Source organism: Pholcus phalangioides, unplaced genomic scaffold (assembly GCF_987345545.1).
Source record: "Pholcus phalangioides strain wild (caught in Gottingen) unplaced genomic scaffold, Ppha-v1.0 ptg000007l_1, whole genome shotgun sequence".
Classification (NCBI taxonomy): Eukaryota; Metazoa; Arthropoda; class Arachnida; order Araneae; family Pholcidae; genus Pholcus; species Pholcus phalangioides.
Genome location: NW_028301600.1, coordinates 12,447,121 through 12,467,200, shown reverse-complemented (window position 1 = coordinate 12,467,200; position 20,080 = coordinate 12,447,121). Strand labels below are relative to the sequence as shown.

Genomic DNA, 20,080 nt, shown 5'->3' with positions numbered 1-20,080 from the left:
TTAGTTGCACCACTATGTGCTCTGAAAGAGAGTGATTTGTTGTACGCTGATCCTTTCCAAGGTTTGTAAATTTGTTCGAAACATACTTGGCACAAGCCCGAATTTTTTTTTTGACATCATTTGCCTACAGAAATTTCCGCTGCATGTTTTTTCTAGAGTTAAGCTTCTACTTTCCCAAAACCTTTCTTGAGTCCCGTCAGAATACCAGGTATTCAAATTTACAAAGGAAAAAATATTTAGCTCTACTTGCCGTTCCTTCATTGAAAAAAAATATAATCTCCTCGGACAATAAATTGGCCTTGATCGTGAAACACCTTTATTCTTCACTATCTTCATTTAGAAATACATTTTAGAAAGGGGTAACCACTTCCGAGAAAATTCTACACCCCCCCCTTTTCCTATAGAATAGTATATTGGGTCAAAATGACCCAAGCCGCGGTTCTAGGTATAAGTGCTTATAGCTCTGAAACACGAAATGTGAAGAGAATAAAATTTTCGTGAATTAATATTCACATGATATCATGAAAAGTCACGAAATTTCTTTCTCATCTGAGCTTGAGTTTTTGAGATAAATGAAAATGAAGTTTGATTTGGGTCAAAGTGACTCATTCCGCGGTTTTGGTGTTAAATATAAATGACAGAAATGGTGTCTTCTCTTTCTTTGAAAGTGGTAAAATCCATCAATGGTAAATACCCTACTCACTCTCATTTTTACTTTTATGTAATTCAAAAATGATGTATGCTTAATTGTAATAGGCTATATCCTAAAATGACATTAATATTAGTAGTAATAATATTATATAACTATTAATAACATTAGGTATAAAATTTATATAAGTTTTAGGAAAAATAGCTGGGGGTGCTAATATGTTAAAAAGGTCTCTTCATGTTCTCCTAAAGTTATTCTTCCACTTTACTGACACTTAGTTTGTCCTGGACTGGAGTATGCCTAATGGTTTTGGAGATCAACACCTACAGCAGTACATAAGGCTTGAGCCATGAAGAGGGACTTGATTTCTTGAATATGTTTACATTGGAAGAATGCGGGTGTCTGGGGATATGATCAAAGTGTTTAAAATTTTCAATGGGGTGGATAGGATGGACCATGAGTTATTACTACACAGTCAATCAATTGCTTCAACAAGGGGACACCAGCATCGTTTGGTTAGGAACAACTCCAGGTTGTAGTGTAGCAGGGAGTTTTTCTCTAATAGGGCTGTTGATAAATGGAATAGCTTACCTCCAGGGGTCGTGAATTCTAACATAATTGACATGTTTAAAAAGAAGTATGATAAACAAATTGGGATAAATAGATAAGCTATCTATACTTATGTACATTTAACAAAAATAAAAAAAATTGTGCATCTTTTTGATAGTGAGCAATTAGATTAATATAACTGTTTGAATTTTGCTAATGAAATTTAATTTTGCAGCCTGCCCATGATCTGGATTGGTGTTTTCACACAGCAAGAGTTAATAGCATTGGATGGTCTCCGGATTCACTTCATCTAGCAACGGGAAGTTTGGATACTAATATAATTGTATGGCATGTAGAAAACCCTTCAAAGCACATAACCATTAAAAGTAAGCATATTTGTGACAGTTTTGCTCATTAAATGCCTATCAAGTTGAGACCATTTATAAATAAATTTTTTTGTGTGTAATGAAATATTGGTTATAACTTTTTCCTATCCCTGTGAACCTGCAATATCAGGAAAATATTTACTTGATTCTTGATAATATTTTTATGAAATTTTGCTTTTCATAAGCAACTTATGAACTGAAGTAGAAGTGCTGATTCCGAAATTTTAATAATTGTTAACATTATAACCCCATGATTATAATCAGGATATTTCCCTCTCTGAATATTCCAAAAAATCACTGCAAGTGTTCAGACTTTCTTGATTATTAAAAAAAATGAGGGTAAAACTACAGTAGGCCTATAGTCTTCTGTTAAGTGACTAATAGGGTTACACATATTCACTGTAAAAATTGCAATTTAAATAATTTGGGTTTGGTGCATCACATCACTTTAAAACTCCTTAAATCATTGGACATGGGTGTAATAAATTGCATGAAAGCAGATTAATACATCTTGAATCATTTGACAAGTTATTTTAAATCTAGAAGCTAATCTATCTTGCCTGTTCATTGACTTCAAATTATGTAGCAATTTTTTATGATGTGTGGCATTTTCTACAATGCTGAGTTATAAAAAGCTATTGTTTGTGTGAAGCTTGTGTAGGGTTTTCCCGTCGGACTTAACTGAGCATATCAACCAGTGGAGTAACTATTCTAGCATATATGGCTTCTTTTATGATTTTTAGGGGAAAAAATTGAATACACACAGTTACAGGGAAAATTGTCATTATGAAAGACTTCTTGTTATAAGTGAATTTTTCAATTTTTTGCTCTTGTCAGGTAATAAATTATAGAACATTCGTGCTAATCTTTATTTTCATAATTGTTTAGACCATTTCACTGTAATATTTTCAATTGAACTGTATGCCGATTTTAGATTGTTTCTTAGTTCACAGTAGCTGATTCTTCAAGAAAATTTTACATGAAGATGCCTTTTTTCTCCCCCACTGGTGTTGCTAACAGTTGAATTGATTCTTAATTTTTATCTCTGCTTAATTTCATGGCTTTGTTTATGTGCCTGTTGCACTTTTCCACTAATCTGAACATTTTTAACATGATTATTTTCATTTGCTTTGTCCATTGTGCTTGAAACAAGCTTGGAATATAAGTTCTAGTCAACTTGGCAGTGAAAGATCGGAGTCTGTCAGTCATTGAAAGTGATAAAAGTCAAAATGCAAGCACAATCTTTTGTGAATTAGAAAAGCTTATAAATAGGGAGAAAGGGAGGTGGTGAAAAGGTTTACTTCTCTCTGTTTATCTTCTGTTGGAAGGGTTTTTTTAGAAGAATGTTTGAGGATCGTGTGTGGCTATATAGTGGTAGTTGTAGATCCTTGGTATAACTCTTGAAGAGAGAAAGAAAACTGAACTTTCTCAAATTTTTGTTGATATTTAATTGCAAATTTTGTTGTTTCTTTGTTTTCATCTTAACAAAGTTCAACTATATCAGTAACATTGAATGATTTTGGACTGAGTATGATTTAAATCTGACATTTGTTCCCTTATTTAAGGGTTTATGCAGGGTCTTTATAATTAAAGTTCCACTTTGAAATGGCTATAAAAGGAAAACTACTGAACAAAATGTTATCAAACTTGGTAATAGTTTACAGGAGATCATGGGATTCAATTTTCTGCAAAAAAACCACTCGCCACCAGTGGGGAATAATGTTGTATGCAATATTGCTAAACGAAATAAAACATGGGGACATCATTTTAAAATGTTTTTAATCGTTTCTAAACCATTGCCATCATTTCCCTCAAACCCTGCGGTGTCATTGGCGTTCGGTGTATTCATCTTATGGTAAGATACTTTTGCAAAGCATGTTGCTCATTGCTACCACATTCATAATAACACTTAACGAGCAAAGCATGGTCTTGCATGGATACAGACATCGTCGACTCATAACGAGAGCTCTGACGAGGAGGCTAAATTTTACAGCTGAAAAATCAAATGTGTAAAACAAATTTTTTTAATACTAATTTGCATCCCCCCTGGCATAAGCCATGCAACCATTGCTGTTTGGTATAACTCCACAAACAGTTTCTTGTTAGAAACAATGAAAAACATTTTAAACTGATGTCTTCATGCCTTATTTCGTTCAACAATATTGCATACAGCACCATTCTCTGCTGGTGGTGAGTTTTTGAACTTTTTTGCCTAAAATTGAATCCTATGACCTGTAAACTATTACCAAGTTTGATAACATTTTGTTTTGTTCAGTAGTTTTCCTTTTATGGCCATTTCAAAGTGTAACTTTAATTATAAAGACCCTGTATTTTTTTGTACTGTATTGAGGTTTTTTTCTTTCCAGAGGCCCATCCTCAAAGCCAAATCACAAGAGTTGGATGGTTAGACAATAATTCAATAGTTTCAACTGGTCAAGATAGCAATGTCAAGATTTGGGACATTACATATTAGACAGGATATCAAAGTTTTGCTCACTCAGGCTTCCTATTCATTTTTATTTTGTGCATCTTAATCAGAAAGCACTGTCAGTATGAAAATAACCATATCTGTGTTAACGCATGAAAATCTTTCACATTTAAGCATAAACCATGAAGTCTGGATTTTGTACCAAATTTTTTGTGAAAATTTATAGTTTGCATAATTTTTCTTTTTTGTTGTTTTCATTTCATAAATCTAAAAGGCCAAAAGGTATCTACTAAGTCAAGGAAGTCATTGAAAAATGGGTTCAAAAATTGGAATTTGTTTTTTTTTTATTTTTGTGTAATGTTTCTTTTCATAATTATATATTTTATAGAATATCCTCATACTGGGAGAATAGAACTTAAAATTTGGAGCTTTTGCCACAGCCCTTATGTTAATCCCCCAGTAGTACCCTTATTCCAATAGAACTCATTATTCAAGTATCTTGCAATTGAATGTAAAGTTTGTCTGAAATTAAGTTTATAAAAATTGATTAAACATCTCAAAAGATCTTTTTTGAAACAAACAAATTTCTATTATTGAGGTATATTGTTGAACTAAGAGTCTGAAGATGACTTTCCTTTTTTGAAAATTAGTAGATGCCCTCAAAAATAATTGTTAATTTTCCATATGGTTATAGTTCCCGGTTTCCAATAAATGAAAGATTTGGTTAGCTTACTTTTGATATTGGTTCTGGTCATTTTATGTGGTGTAAACTTGTTGTAAGAAAGGTGCTGTGAAAAAAAATTTTCATTTTATATTTATCCCACGATTGTGTTTTGATGATTTTCTATGTTTTATTAAGGGCTTCATCTGCTGTCTGTATAATAAAATAATAAATTTTTATGATTTGTAACCTTCAGTACGTAATGGAGGAAAGGCGGAATGGCAAGTATGTGAGTGACAAAAAAATACGAAAGCATGTGAGCGACCAACTAGAATTCATAAGCTTTGTTTTTTTAATGCTAAAAACTTATTTTCTTAGAAATTGTTAACTGTTTTTGCTATCGCTTTTATTTAATTTTGTTGGTCTAAGCCATTTTGAATAGTGTGAGAATAACTTAGTTTGCTTTTCTAATACAATTTTATATAAATTATAACAAGCACTGTTTTTCTGGGAATGTTTTTTTATGCCTTTTCATTAGGTATTAATGAATCAAGGAATAAAAATTAATTTGTGAAAAAAAGCTGAGTGCCAAAAATTTATAAACAGTAAAAACAGCAATACTTTTTTAATAAGATTGAAAAAAAATATTGTACATATGATTAATTTTTCAATTTTTTAAAATTTTTAATGCTTTGTTACTAGTTTTCTACTTGAGTAATTTTATTTTCAATCAGTAATCAAAATAAGTTCTCAAATAGTTTTACTCTAAAAGGCAAATTTATTTGCATTGAAACTCAAATCTTTACATTGTTATTACAAATGTGAAAACAAAAATCTACAATAGAATTTATTGGGGGGGGGGTGGAAATTGAAAGCGTTGGAGGAGGGGAGAAGGTTTGGTATAATTCAGTTCGATGTGTATTTACTTTATTCATATATAATGTTCAAAATAAAATATTTATGTGGTATTGCTTGTGAAAGTGACATAAATAAAGCAACCATATAGAAACCATTCAAAGATGTGGTTTAAAACTTGTTTGCTTGCATAGATTTAAAATATTTTAATTTTGGTTATTTTTTATGTACCTAAATACTGAATCTTTTAATATTTTTAAATCCTTTATCATTTTTTGTCTGTGCAATAAAAATTCTTTTGTATTACAGATATTCATAATTTATACATAAAATAAGCTATTGAAAAATTCATTTAAATTTAATTAAAATTTTATGTTAATAATTAAAAATTAAAAACATTAACATTACTTTGTCAAATAGGTGTGTTAGATTTTTTTCCCCTTGAAGTAACATTAAAGGTGAATGTGTTTAAGCTCCCTTAAATATATAGATCCTGATAGGGTGTTATTTATTATTAAAAATAGTTGATTCAGAGTTGCATGTATTTATATATTACAATTTTATTAGGCTGGTGACTCAGTCAAACAAGTATTTGGTACTGTTCAATGGTTAAACTGATAAAATGTTTTGTCATGCAATTTAAGGGAGATATGGTTGCATTAATGGGTTGGTAAAGCCATTGATAATTCTGTAAATAGAAACTATTTTTGTATGTTCTGATTTTGTAACTACTAATTGGAAATATTTAGTCACATTCCCCTAATTGTAAAATAAATATAAAACTTGATGCAATTTGTTTCAGAGCCCCACATTAGAATGTGATTCTCCTATTCAGCATCAAAATTTGATAAATTTTATCATACTTAAACAATGTTATTCATTTCTGTGTTTCAGTCTTTTTTTTGTACAAAAATAAGTTATATTTATCTACTTTATGATTCAATATTTGGCGTTCTTTCAATGAAGTGTGTGTTTGATATTTTTTCCCTGAATGTAATAAAAGAAATCTTTCTAAGTAACGTTTGTTTTTCAACTTCAATGTAATATGCAGGAAGAATTATTTGTATAGATATTAATGGGATAAATTCTTTGTTCTACATCAATGTTTTTGCCTTCTAGTAAAAAAGGGAAATTTTTAGTTAGCTCTCTATCAGGGTTGGGTTTTTGAAATGACAAAGAAATGACCCAAAAACTGGTTCAAACTGTCAAAAATCTAAATGGATGCTTTTGGATGTTTTGAACTCAATAGGTATATATCATAAAAAAAAAAACATACTTTTTGCATATTCAATGTTTTGTTCTTAAACATTAATTTATTACAAAAATAAAACAATTATAATTTGTAATTTTTTTCAAATAAAATGAATCTAGACCATATAAAATATAATTTTATGGTTTATTTATCTAAACTACTCGCTACCTGTGTTTAATTTGCCAAGTGGAAGAGCTGTTTATTCAAAGTATGTGTGATAGGGGATCAGGGTTAGATTTTTGTCCTCAGAAACCAACTCTGTATTAAAACAGTCAAGACGTATCAAGGTTGTGAAAGTTTTTTACCCGATATGTTAAATAACAAAGCGTTTTTATGTAGATTAAAATGTTTTATGTTTTGAATCATAATTGAGAAAAAACATCAATTTTGATATTTTAAATTTTCTGATCTGCCCAAAATTTATTCCATATAAAAACTCATGCAGCATCTGTTAATAAACTAATTAAACTAATTTATTTTTACCTATTAAAATTTTTTAGCTCAGATTGTGTAAAACCAGAGTTCTAAAGAGTATTTTCAATCAAAGCGTGCGCGCGCACATAGAGCTGTCCAGACTTGATACCCAAAGCACTGTTTTGCACCATAGGCGGAGATAGACTTAAAAGTCTGGGGGGGGGGGGGCACGGTCATTATTGCTGGGGGAGCAAGATAATTCATATATGCATTAGATCAGTCGACTCCACCTTTGACGCTGGGGTTGGCCCCCCCCCCCCATCTCTGCCCATGTTTTGCACATTTAGATTCAATTGTAAATTTTATTTTAATAACTATACAACCCTTTGAAATGTGAAGGGCATATCTGAGTATTACACGTTATTTGGAAACATTTTGTAATTAGAATTGTCTCTAAGATCAATAGTTCGCTAGTAATGTCATACGCCCTGTTTGCTATGCACCCTGTATATGTGTACTGAAGGGACAGGCTCCTGACTCAGCTAGTAGCTCTTAAGAATTTTATAAAATATTGTTTAGCGTTCCAAAATATTTCTCAAATATCTAGTCCATTTTTGGAAGGAAAAATGAATATTCAAACTTTTACTGAATTCGCATTTGATGAAAGCTTCAGGCAGTTTGTTATCAGTATTATCGGCAGACTTAAAAAATTACCGATTTTTACTATATTTTTTCAAAATGCTTTAGTATTGCATATTTTCTTGCTTTCCTGGATCTGATACTAGAAGATGTTGAAAAACTGAATTTTAGGATCTGGGGTTTTCATTTGAGAAACATTGTTTCAAATCAATTGTTTGTTGGGGGGGGGGGGGAATGATATTGGTGAAGTTATTGAGGATTCTATGGTTAAGGGAACTTGGGAACAGGGTGTGTAGTGATTTCCAAGGTTTCGAGGGCTGTTGGGGAGGGGGAAAGATCGAGTCGAGTTTTTCTTAGCTCAATACATCAAGGAAATAGACTTTCTGGATATTATGCTGAGGTGAACACGGAAAGGAAAGTCGTCAGCATGCCTAGGCGTTGTACGGACTGTATTTCATCGCATGGGAGACATGCAATGTATTAACCATCATACCAACCATGTAATAGTAAGTTTTTGTAAAGGAGATATTTTTTACAATTGCTCCAGGGAGCAAAAATCGTAGTTTTTATGAATGGTATCATACATACACCATCGTTTTTGTTCTTTATCTTTTGTTTAATAAATGGGCTTTATGAATAAGTAACGGTTGTTTTGTTTCTGAACCTTTATTTGCTGGAGCTGGCATTATCCTTTATTTATGGACATGAGTGTATATCTCCAAGCTTCATGATGAAATTTCCTATGTTTAAGCATAAGAGGGTTGCTACATTGAGGGATTTCTGAATTACCCGGTATCGAGTGGGAAAAACTATCGGCTAGAGATCAATATAAGAGACGCTTTCTTAAGTTGGTGCTCGATAATTTTGTGTATCGGCGGGTCAGAAGTCCCTCGGGGTACTTCAATTTTGGACTTGATTCTCACTTGTTTCGAGGATCTTGTTGAGCATTTATCGGTTGAAGAAAACTTTTCTTTTAGTGATCATCCTTTTGTTAGCTTTGTTTGTAGCTTTTTCGCTGGTGAATCTAATAACAAAAGAATGGTTCCCTGTTTTCGAAGGACCAACTTTGACCTATTGAGAGAAAGGTTAGCGGTGATGTTCAAAGACTGGTTGGAATCAATAAGTGTGGTAAGTTAATGATAGGCATTTAGGGCAAAACTATAGCCTACTTTGTTTTGCATGACGTTATACCATTTATTCGAAGGCAACTAAAAATCTGCTCCTCTCGTCCTCTCTGGTTCACGGACGACGTGCGGGAACAGTACCTTGATAATAAAAGGGCATTTTGAGAGTATAAAAGGGGAAGAGGGTGCATTTACTGAAAAAAGGACGTTGAAGAAAATGATTAAGGATAGAAGAACGAAATTGAATCAAGATTGGCAGGTAACATTGGCACTGACTGAAATAATTTTTCAAGTATGTCATTAATGAATGTAAGGGACCCTACAGCATGTTTTGGGTTGACTAGAAATGTCGCGCGGTAAAAATTCACAATAGTGTTTTCTACACTTTTCTTGAAATTTTACCAGATTTTTCTGCAGTAGCACTGACTGTTGTGTGACGTACGTCGCAGATTTCGGCATATTCTTTTTTGGAGGGTAAGGGTACAGTTGCCTCCCTCTCTCGATAGAAAGGTCTAGGGCAGTGGTTCTCAACCGGGGGCCATATGGCCCCCCTTGTGGTACTGGGATACTTCAAGGGGGCCATGACAGGTGGTTTGGAGAGCTGAGAAGAAAAATTAAGGTGTGAAGAAATAAAGTTTTTATATTAGTGACTAACACTTACAGTGAGAGAGAGAATCCAACAAAACCACCCATAAAACTAGGGCATGAACCCACCCAGGCCTCACCGCCTACATTTTGCAACAAGTTCCCTAGGATGGGGTTTTTCAGACCCCTTCCCTATATGAAATTTATTGTATGAAAAAAAAAAATGATGAAAACAATATTAGGCCCCGGGCTGTAGCTCTGTCAGTCCCACTCTTGTGAGGGGCCTCATGCCCATAAGTGACCCTACCTTATGATATTTTGTATAGTACAATTCATTTTGAAAATAAATAGGAAATATGTAGGCTGTTTATTTCCAGCTAAAGTATGGGACTACCATAGCATCACTTTGCCTAAGGAGGGGGCCCCATGATATTGAGATGGTCCTGATAGAACTCGTCGGACTAGCGGGGAGATCAGTAAATTCTAGGCTACTGGTTTGGAGGCCAATTTTCTTTGCAAAATTTTCGTTCAGTATAAATTCACTGAAAAAAATCATTTCAATGCGTATAAAGTGTCTTGCTTCTAGATGAGAGTAGAAAACTCTGGGTAAGACAGGGGAGCCACGAGAAAAAAATATGGCTCAAAGGGGGCCACGGGCAAAAAAAGGTTAAGAAACACTGGTCTAGGGTAGAGAGCAGTGTAAAGTATGTGTAGTGCATTCAATGACTTTTTCGCGTCAGTTTTTAATGGAGAGGACAATATCCATAGTACGGGTGTTTCATAAGGTAATAGATATTTAAATCGACGATGTGGAAGTCCTAAAACTTCTTAAAAATGCATGAGCTAACAAAGCACCAGGACAAAATTATATTTATTGTGTCCTTAGGGAATGCGCTACTGAACTGTTGGGGCCAGTTGCACAGATTTACAAGCGTAGTGTTGCTGAGGGTATCATTCCATGAAAATTTAAGCGTGTTAATGTAGTTACAATGTTCTAAAGGGATAGTAGAGAAGCCGTGTCAAATTATTGTCCAGTGAGTTTGACGAGCTCCCTCTCGAAAATTTTCGAAATTATCATCAAAAGACAACTGGTGAAGTGGATGGACGAAAATGATGTATTAGCGAAAAACCAGCATGGGTTCAAAAAGGGAAAGTCGTGTGTAACCAATCTCTTTTCCTTCTACCATCATGTGACTGACGCAAAGGCAAAACGTCGGGAATCGGTTTGCAGAAAGCATTCAGTCGGGTGCAACATGGTAAACTCTTAATGAGAATGGTATTGGGGCAACTTGTTTTATTGGATACAATCATGGTTACGAAATGGGTCACAGCGGGTTATGGTCAACATGAAATTTTCTAATATTACAGGTGTCACAACTAGAGTCACTCAAGGAAGTGCCCTTTGTCCCATGCTTTCGTCATATTTTATCGTTAAATTCGATCAGGATATCGATGGGATTGTGAGAAAATTCGCAGAAGACGTTAAATCAATGGGTGTAGTTAGGAATCAAAGTGATAGGCAATTGCTCCAGACATAATTAAATAAGATGGCAGGATGGCCATATGAATGGAGAATGAGTTGCAGCGCTGACAAGTGTATGGTCTCTCATTATGGTTCGTTTCACTTACCAAAGTTCCATTCAATTCCCAAGTTTCAATTACGAGTTGAATGGTAATATTATTCCCTGATGCAACTAGGTTCACTAATTTGGGAATTCTCATTGACGAGCGACTTGGGTTTTCTGAACATTATTCAGTGGTGGTCAAAAAACCGAATAGAATGATTGGTTTTATTCTTGAAAAAAGGTGTCTTCGCATTCTCCTCAAGTAATCCTTCCACTTTTTCATGTTTAAGTTTGTACTGGACTGAAGTATGCCGTAAGGTTTTAGAGACTTTTAAAGGGTACATAGCGATATGGTGGAGGGGGTGCGGAGAACAGCTATGCACGCTCTTGTCGGCGCACAAGGCAAGAGACTTTTTGAATTTGTTTACATTGGAAGAACGCAGGTAGTGATCGAAAGCAGGGCTATGATCGAAGTGTTTAAAATTTTCAATAGGATGGATAGGATTGACCGTCAATCGAGTGTTTTGACAAGGGGACACAGTATCAATTAGTAAGGGACAACTCCAGGTCATGGTGTCGCAGGGAATTTTCCTCTAACACACGGCTGCAAATAAATGGAATAGCCCTCAGGTATCGTGGATTCTACCACAATTAAACACTTTTAAAAAGAAATACGATATTCATATTGGGATAAAGCGAGAAGATATCCTACTTAGACAAAGCAACCATATTTTTTATGGGGTAGTGCATCACATCATGCCGCTGTGGTGGTCGAGTGGTTATAGTGACGGACTCGCGATGCAAGGATCCGGGTTCGAACTCCACAGTGGTGGTCGGCTGAAGTTGGTTTTCTGTGGTTCCCAACTTCAAGGCGCAAATACGAGCCGATCTCCCCGTTAAAAAGTCTCGCCACAGAGAGCAACAGTCCTACAACGATAAATCATTCAATCATATCACTTCACTCATAGTTAGAAAAACTGGTGGCAGATGGCAGCACTACACATAACAAGCATTACAGAGAAACAAAAAAAACTTCACGTCAGGTTTCATTACACGTACACGCACATTCCCGCATGTACCGATTAGTTGGGGGTTCCGGGGAGGTTGTGGGCGGGGTGCATGTGTGGTGTAGCAGTAGTAGGTAGGGCCTCCAAAAAGTGGCTCGGGGATCCATGATGTTCTTAAGTCAGCCACCTCGTTGGGCAGTTTGCCTGTTGTGGCGTTGTTGTATTTGTATATTTCATCATAATTATCAGGCCTGAGATATACATCTTACTTAACAAGGAAAGGGTCCAAAACTGTCAAACTATAAAAGATTCGAAAAATTTCCATTAATTCTACTTATTTAAATGTGCAAAAAAAACATAAAAATATCCGGCGGAATTATTATGAGCCACTCAAAAAAGAAAAACAAATTCAAATATTTAGACCCTTTCCTTGTAAACAGCACGAAAGCACGATATTTTCGAAAATAGCGTGCTTTTGTGCTGCTAAGTACCACGTGTGTCTCGGTTTCTTGATAATTGCTCGTTTTCGGGTTGCCGTAGTTTAGTTATATTTGACATCCATATTTCTTTTAAATAAGTGCTTTTTTATGCTGAATGTAGAATTTAACGTGCAAACTCATTTCCATTCAGTAAAATTTGACTCATTGGAAACTTGGGGAATGTGACACATTTTATTACATAACTTTACCATCTGAATGGGACATGAATATATAGCATTCTACTGATGAGAAAAACTACATTCGGTCAAATATATACATACGATTTTGAAATGAGAAAAACAAATAAAGTTTTTTCAATAAAAAGTAAAAAAAGCTGTTACAATATACCTATAATTTACATGATAAGTTTGGTTTCGAAATTACAATAATTTTGTTAATGATCATTAAATCAACCATAAAGGCATCAGCATCAAAACATTTTGTACAGAAACAATTATATTAATTAAATTTCAGTATCTTGGTTCAACAAATGGTTTGAAAGAAAAGAAATTACGGAACTGATATAAATACAAGGTTCATAGCTATCAGCACGCACCACATTTCACAGGCAAACCTGTTGATCCTAGAGGTATACTTTCAAATAAAAAAAAGGATTAAAATAACGTGTAGACCTCAGATGCATCATTCATGTTGCAAGGGGTTGTATAGTTATTACAATAAAAAAAATTAGCTTTTTATATGTACACACTGTGCATGAAAACCCAATGAGAAAGTTGTTATCCTGCCTCTCCTGATGCCAGAAAAAAAAATTCCACGCTTCCAAGTGCAATATTCATTGAGATATATGTTCATTTTCATTATCTCGCCCCCAGAAACTACAATAACTTAAATCGTGATTTAAAAAAAATGATAAAAATTTAAACTCTTTTAGGAAATCCATTATCCACTATATAAATAACCAATAACATACAACTTCTATACTTTAAATGGAAAATAATTAGCTTCAGAAACTATTTTAAAATTGTAGTAAACTTGAAATTGACACGTGATTGGATTGATTGTGAAAACCATGTTTAAGGATACGTTATTCACTCTGATTTATATGCGTGTTTGCCACCAACATATAAACATTTTATATAGTTTGCCTTGGACGGATCGCACTGATCCCTTAGGTGCAACAAAAGTGGACCATGTATGTTTTTCGTATATGTGTCGTGTTGTATGTATATGCGTGTGTACGTATGTTAAGAGATATTTGAATTCAAAAATCGGAGAAGAGTTAGGAAAAAAAACCCAGCATAAATGTGAAGGTAAGACACGTTTTTTAGCTCCCGAAAGTTCATGAAAAATGCCATAAATGTTTTTTCTTGTCTAGTTTCAAACTTTTTTTTTTGTAAAAATGCCTTTTTTGAATTTTTTCTGCGTAAATGCCCCTATTTCGATATTTTATATGTTTATTCGTAAATTTTAGAGAGGCCATATATTCTGCAGCACTTACATATTTTCAGCATTGAGAACTTCAACAGAATTTTTAGTTTTAAAATCTTCAACCCTATTATTACGGTAATAATTTAGAAAAGTTTGTTTTTCTATATACATATATACACCATAACATGCCTTACTCACGCATTGCACAGCATTGTAGATGAACAGCTGACCGATGGCCCATCAGTTGATGCCATGACTCCAACATGGTGACGCGGGAGCTGACAGAGCTCTAGCCCTGGAGTCCATGTTGTTCTGATTTTATTTATTTTTTGCAACTTAAAATAAACGCATTTCAAACGACCATGGGAAGTTATTTTCGAAACGCAAAAATCATTTCCAGAATTTGAGAGATCTTTTCTCAAATAGATGCAAATCTGTTACAAAGCTCAATACTGTATTTGAAAATGATGAGAAAAATATGTTGCTATGAAAATATTTTTTTCAAATATACCATATGAAAACGTATCATGTAATTATTCTTTAGTTTCAGCTAGCACTATTTTGGCATGACGGAAAATTGCATTTTAAGTACTGTATTCGATTCAATCGAACTTTCAGATAATGAATCAACCTAATTTTGAGGGAACACAAACACTATTTATTGACAAGATAATATCAATTTAGCTTGGCTAATGATGCAGCTGCAATATTTAATCATTGACAGGGGACGCTTAAGCGAAAGTGCAAGAGGTGCGGCGCACCCTGGCGGCCTGTCGTAAGGGGCGACAGTCTAGGCCTTTGTGTAGATACATAAACTTTTAAAATTTTAGAATAATGAAAATTCACTAGACATCAAGTCACTCTTTTGAGCCATACCTGGAAAACAGCGATGTTGGGATAACTTTAAGCAGGGCCGTAACTAAGATTTTCGCCGCCGGGGTAAACATTATTTTGCCGCCCCTACAACTTTAAAATTCGATAATTTTATAACGGTATTTTTTGTTCCTACTTAAAACTGTTAGCCCCCAAAAATTTTCCGCCCGGGGCAGTTGCCCCCTAGTTACGGCCTGCTTAAGGGAATAAACAGGGCCTGGGCAGTAGTGCCAGAAACAGAAATGGACTCCATCATACTGGGAAAGAGTGCATTTTGGTGCCCAGTATTTTTTTTTTCGGGAGCGATCAAATAAAAGCAGTTTTTAGGTTCCCACTGGGTTGTTGTAAATAGTGGGCACTTTCTTATCAATGTTCCGTATCATGCCTTTGAATTTTGCATCTGTCTGTGTTTTTAACAGTTTTTTATTTTTATTTTTTTATTTCCTCCTCTCAATTTAGTTTTTTGAGTGGTGTTGCAGTTGCTTGTGAGAATTCCTGCAGGACCGTGCTGAAAAGTTCTCCTAGCATGGTCTATCCAACTGCTTAAGTCCTCTTGGGAGAAAGAGCGGTGTCCATGTTCTGGTCTGATGGTGGTCAAATAAAGGCAGAGAAAGAAAGTTTGGTTCTTACTTGTCCAGGGCCTGGAGCAAGAGAACCTTTTACTCCCCTATTCTCTGCCTTGTTGAGGGGGCTAGGAAACCTTGGAGTAGGTATTTTGGCGTTAATAAGGCTCAACTTTATATTAATTAAAGGTTTGAGAACACACATCAACCCCAAAAAGGAAAGAAAATATGGTGGCTCATCAATAAGAGCTGTGATGTGTAAAAATTTATCTGTTAAGAACGGTGAAATAACTGTAGACCAAAAACGCAGAATAATTTTCAATTAAAGCGGGACATATGGCCAAACACGATTCGCTCGAGTAACAATGGCATGCTGCTTTGGACGAATAAAAAAAATCAGGTTTATCCTCTATCCCCCTGGGCTAAAGCTCTTTCAGTCTTCCACCACGGTCGTCTTTAGTGGCACGTGATGCTTCATACCCGGGCGGCAAGTGAGCCACTCGAGCCGCTTTGATCATTGACACAGTAGAGAGATTTCAGAAAGTGTAATCAAATTTTTAGCCAGTTTTCGGATCCTAATATCGTGGCTTTTGGTTAGTTTTCCCTTTTTCCATAAATTATAAATGCCTTCTCTTAGTGCGTATTTGAGGCTTTTTTAGTGTGTTTTTGTTTGCCTATTTTGACCATTTTTATTGCCTAAACTTATGGGCTTATTGATAACAATACAACCCCTTGCAACATGAATGCTGCATCTGAGTTCTACACGTTATTTGGATACTTTTTCTAATTGGAAAGTATGCCTCTAGGATCAAGGGTTCGCCAGTAAAATGCGGTGCGCGTTGGTAGCTATGCTGCACCCTATATATATAATGAAATGATAACCAAGATGAAATATTTTTTCATTTTCAATGAACACTCGCATTACAATATGAAAGACTAGCCCACAATATTAAGAAGACTAGTCACAATATAATAATTTAACATTAATGAAACGAAAGCATACAATTTTCAATAAATTCGCACAAGCACGTACTAGCATCTTTTGACTAGATAATTGAAAGCTTTGTTACATCAAGAAGCTTATAGATATAAATTGAACTCTTAATCACAGTATTGTCATACATAAATTTTCTCGATAGGGCGTGTTGGATTGCATAATATATTTGAAAATGAACAAAAATATATCCCTATATCTGCAATTGAGGAAATTACGCATGTTTAATTTCCTTACATTTTTGGCCTAAAACTGCTAAATAAATTTGGTATTTTGATTTTGAAGTTTCAATCACGATGGATGACAGTATCTATTGGAATTCTATTTGGTGATTAATGAGATTACAAAGAGAAACACTATATGCTTTGGGCGAAAAATCGGTGATGTGAACCCTACTTCACTCCCTTTCCCCTCTTAAATAAAAACATATTTTCCAAGTTATATTAAAATATTGGATTATTCAACTATTATATATATGTAGGGCTGGTCCGATTAATCGATTAAGCGGGTCGGTTAACACGCTCACTGTGGGAGACACCACTAGCGTCACCATTGTCTCATTCCAGCCGACGGTTGACGCCAACAGGGCGTCACGGGCAACGCATTTTGTTATAGGACTGACTAAAATGCTAGTTGTAGGATATAACCTTGACTTTACACTGAACGTGTTAATCGGAAACTTGTTAATCGCAGTTAAAAATTTTAGTTGACTTAATCGACTCGATCAATCCGATTAAATTTTTTATTGAAAGTTTATCAGTTAACTTGATTTATTTGATATTAACTTGATTTATTTGATATTAACTTGATTTATTTGATATTAACTTGATTTATTTGATATTAACTTGATTTATTTGATATTAACTTGATTTATTTGATATTAACTTGATTTATTTGATATTAACTTGATTTATTTGATATTAACTTGATTTATTTGATATTAACTTGATTTATTTTATCATCAACCAATTAAATGTCTCGTGAATTATATGTTCCTATATATAATATTTCAGATAAGTAACCATATTTAAAAATATTTTGATCAAATTTTTCAACACGAGGAAATACAAGTAAATTCAACGGAAACTAGTGATATCGTAATTTCAGTTTCAAACTCAGATTTTTATAGCATCTATTAATATAAACTATATACCGTACTTTAACGTGTATAAGGAACCCTCGTGCATAAAAAACCCCCTGATTTTTTGGGCTTAAAATTTGGAAAAATGTTTTCAGTTATTTTTTATTTTAGAATATTAAAGAAGAAAAGATATTTTTTATTCATCAATAGAAACCTCAAAAAATAAAAAATAAATTAAAATAAGAAATTAAATTCCTCATCACTGTGCCATCTGAAATACATCACAATCAGCTACATGCTCTAGTTCATAGTCTCCCAAACTTTTTGTTCCATCGCCCCCTTCATCAGAAATTTTTTCCTCTCATCGCCCCCCAAACTCAAGTAAACCCATAGGATCCAATGTTAAATAAGTAGGTTTTATCGCCCCCTTGGACCATTCCATCACCCACCAGGGGGCAATATTGCCCACTTTGGGAAACACTGCTCTAGTTCATCACTAGTTCAGTCACTCTCATCGTAAATTGCTAGGAATTGAGTATAATTTGTTAATATCTGTAATGCCATCCACGTGTATAAGAAACCCCCATTACACGCTAAAATACGGTAATTACCAATGTACTACGTTTGCTATAAATGATTAGCATTTGAAAATATTCGATTAAACTTCTACTAATCAACTTAATTGATTGCAATCTTTTGATTAATCACTTAAAAGTTTTAATCGATTCCCAGCCCTATCAGCACTGCAATGAAAAAATAAGATGACAGTGAAATAATGATGGTTATATATAGGTATATAAAATATATAGGCCTATATAGTTGATGGTGGTCTATGAATTTGAAGACAAAAGTAATTATGTCTCGTGTGTAACTACTAAATATATATAAAAGTATCTCAAATAATTTTTCAGGCGGAATTTCTTTGTTGCGAAACAAGGATAAATATTTGTAAAAAGGCCTCTAATAAGAACTAAAACTCACTGCTGTCGATGATAATTTCAGTATTGATACGAAGTTGTGATGTATTTGTATATTTGTATTTGTATTTGTTGAAGTTAAATTTAATCGAGTTGTCAGTTTTATATGGTGCAACTGTACATAGATATATTGTACTGCACAACAACATATTTCGATTGATTAATTGCCAATTTGCACGCAAGACAACTTCTGTCACTTGTAATTTAGATAATTATTGGAATTATTAAAGTAATATTAAATTAATTATATTAATTTAAAATATATTATTAATAATTATATTTAAATATAAATAAATATAAATTAATGATATTAAATTATTTCCATGAGCAGCTGAAGATACACAGATTCTGTTCTGATCAAATGTCGATTTAAGTGAATTTTGTGGAAAAAAAAACCATGAGGTAATTACTACAATTAGAAGAGTATTATAATTAAAAGTTGATTTGTTGCAAACTTTCAGCTCTGTGCTCTGAGATCGAAATGAAAATTATATATACAGAGCACTTATATAGTAAAGCAACCATTTATTTCAATCACTATAGCAAAATCGAGCTATAAAAATGTTTCCTTGTATAACTGCTTGTAAGTAATTTTAATTGAATATAGAAAAGGAAAAGCGCGAAATTCGATGTTCTTTTCCTGTGATATATCGCCTTGGCTCAGCCATGCAGCATTTTCTCAATAGCATAATAAAAAAAAATGAGCTCAATGTATATATACAGTCAAAATGAGATAACTTCGAGAAAAGAAAAGTCCCAGAATGGAAAACTTGCAAATCAGTTTCATGTAAAAATAAGAAATGAGTTAAAAAAAAAAGAAGTTTTTATCTCTATCTTTGGTATGAAGAGCTTACGAGGTTTTTTGAAGGACTTTCACTTATGATTGTGTAGCTTCTTGCTGCATTTGTTCCTCTTTTTGTGAAGCTAATATTGAAGCACAAGTGAACAATTTAACAGATTTTGAAGGGGAGACGACAATTGAACAATATTGGGCGAAAAACATTTAGTTGCTGGGTTTTGCAGATACATAAGGAATGCTGTGAAGTGTGACTCTTCAAAACGCTTATTCTTCAGAATCTTTACTTTTGCTGGGCTACAATAATAAAAAGAATCCATCAATATGTATCTAAATCACATTAAAATGATTAAAATATCACCCTGAAACAATCAACTATCAAAACTTCGACGAATAACCAAATAAAATCGTAGTTGAAACAACAAATTTGGTTGCTTTTTGAAGTTAGTACAGTCCACGCTCTAGTTTTTATGAACCCGTTCGCGAACTTGATAATTAGTTCGTAAAATCAGTATTAAGTTCGTAAATTGGAGAAGCGATGGAATGTGGAAAACAAATATGAGTTATAATTCACCTTTATTGATACTTCCATAAAAACCACTCATTTTTGTTTGCTTCATTGCAACATTTTGATAAATATAAGATTGCATAGAATTGTTACAGGATAACATTTCACGTGAATATATCCTCTGAAATATTTTCAGGATGGTGGAACACCACTGGAACCACTTTCCGTAGAAACGATCTTTCGCTGATCTTTGATTAGAGGACTCGGTGTAATTAGTTGAATCCCGTACTTTTTGGAAATTTCTGT

The 20,080-nt window shown here is 33.8% G+C and overlaps 2 protein-coding genes across 2 annotated transcripts in view; one reads left to right on the top strand and one right to left on the bottom strand.

The window, feature by feature from the left end:
• flr (actin-interacting protein 1 flr) overlaps positions 1 to 6,408 on the top strand; it is a 34,107-nt gene extending 27,699 nt beyond the window's left edge. Inside the window, exons 15-16 of the mRNA XM_089232665.1 lie at positions 1,434 to 1,584; positions 3,951 to 6,408. Of these exons, the coding sequence (XP_089088791.1) occupies positions 1,434 to 1,584; positions 3,951 to 4,057 (258 nt within the window). The 3' untranslated portion in view covers positions 4,058 to 6,408. The remainder of the gene's footprint in view (positions 1 to 1,433; positions 1,585 to 3,950) is intronic.
• Positions 6,409 to 18,798: 12,390 nt separating this feature from the next.
• LOC149084925 (zwei Ig domain protein zig-2-like) overlaps positions 18,799 to 20,080 on the bottom strand; it is a 30,698-nt gene continuing 29,416 nt past the window's right edge. The window contains exon 8 of the mRNA XM_089233867.1: positions 18,799 to 19,563. Within this exon, the coding sequence (XP_089089993.1) occupies positions 19,534 to 19,563 (30 nt within the window). The 3' untranslated portion in view covers positions 18,799 to 19,533. The remainder of the gene's footprint in view (positions 19,564 to 20,080) is intronic.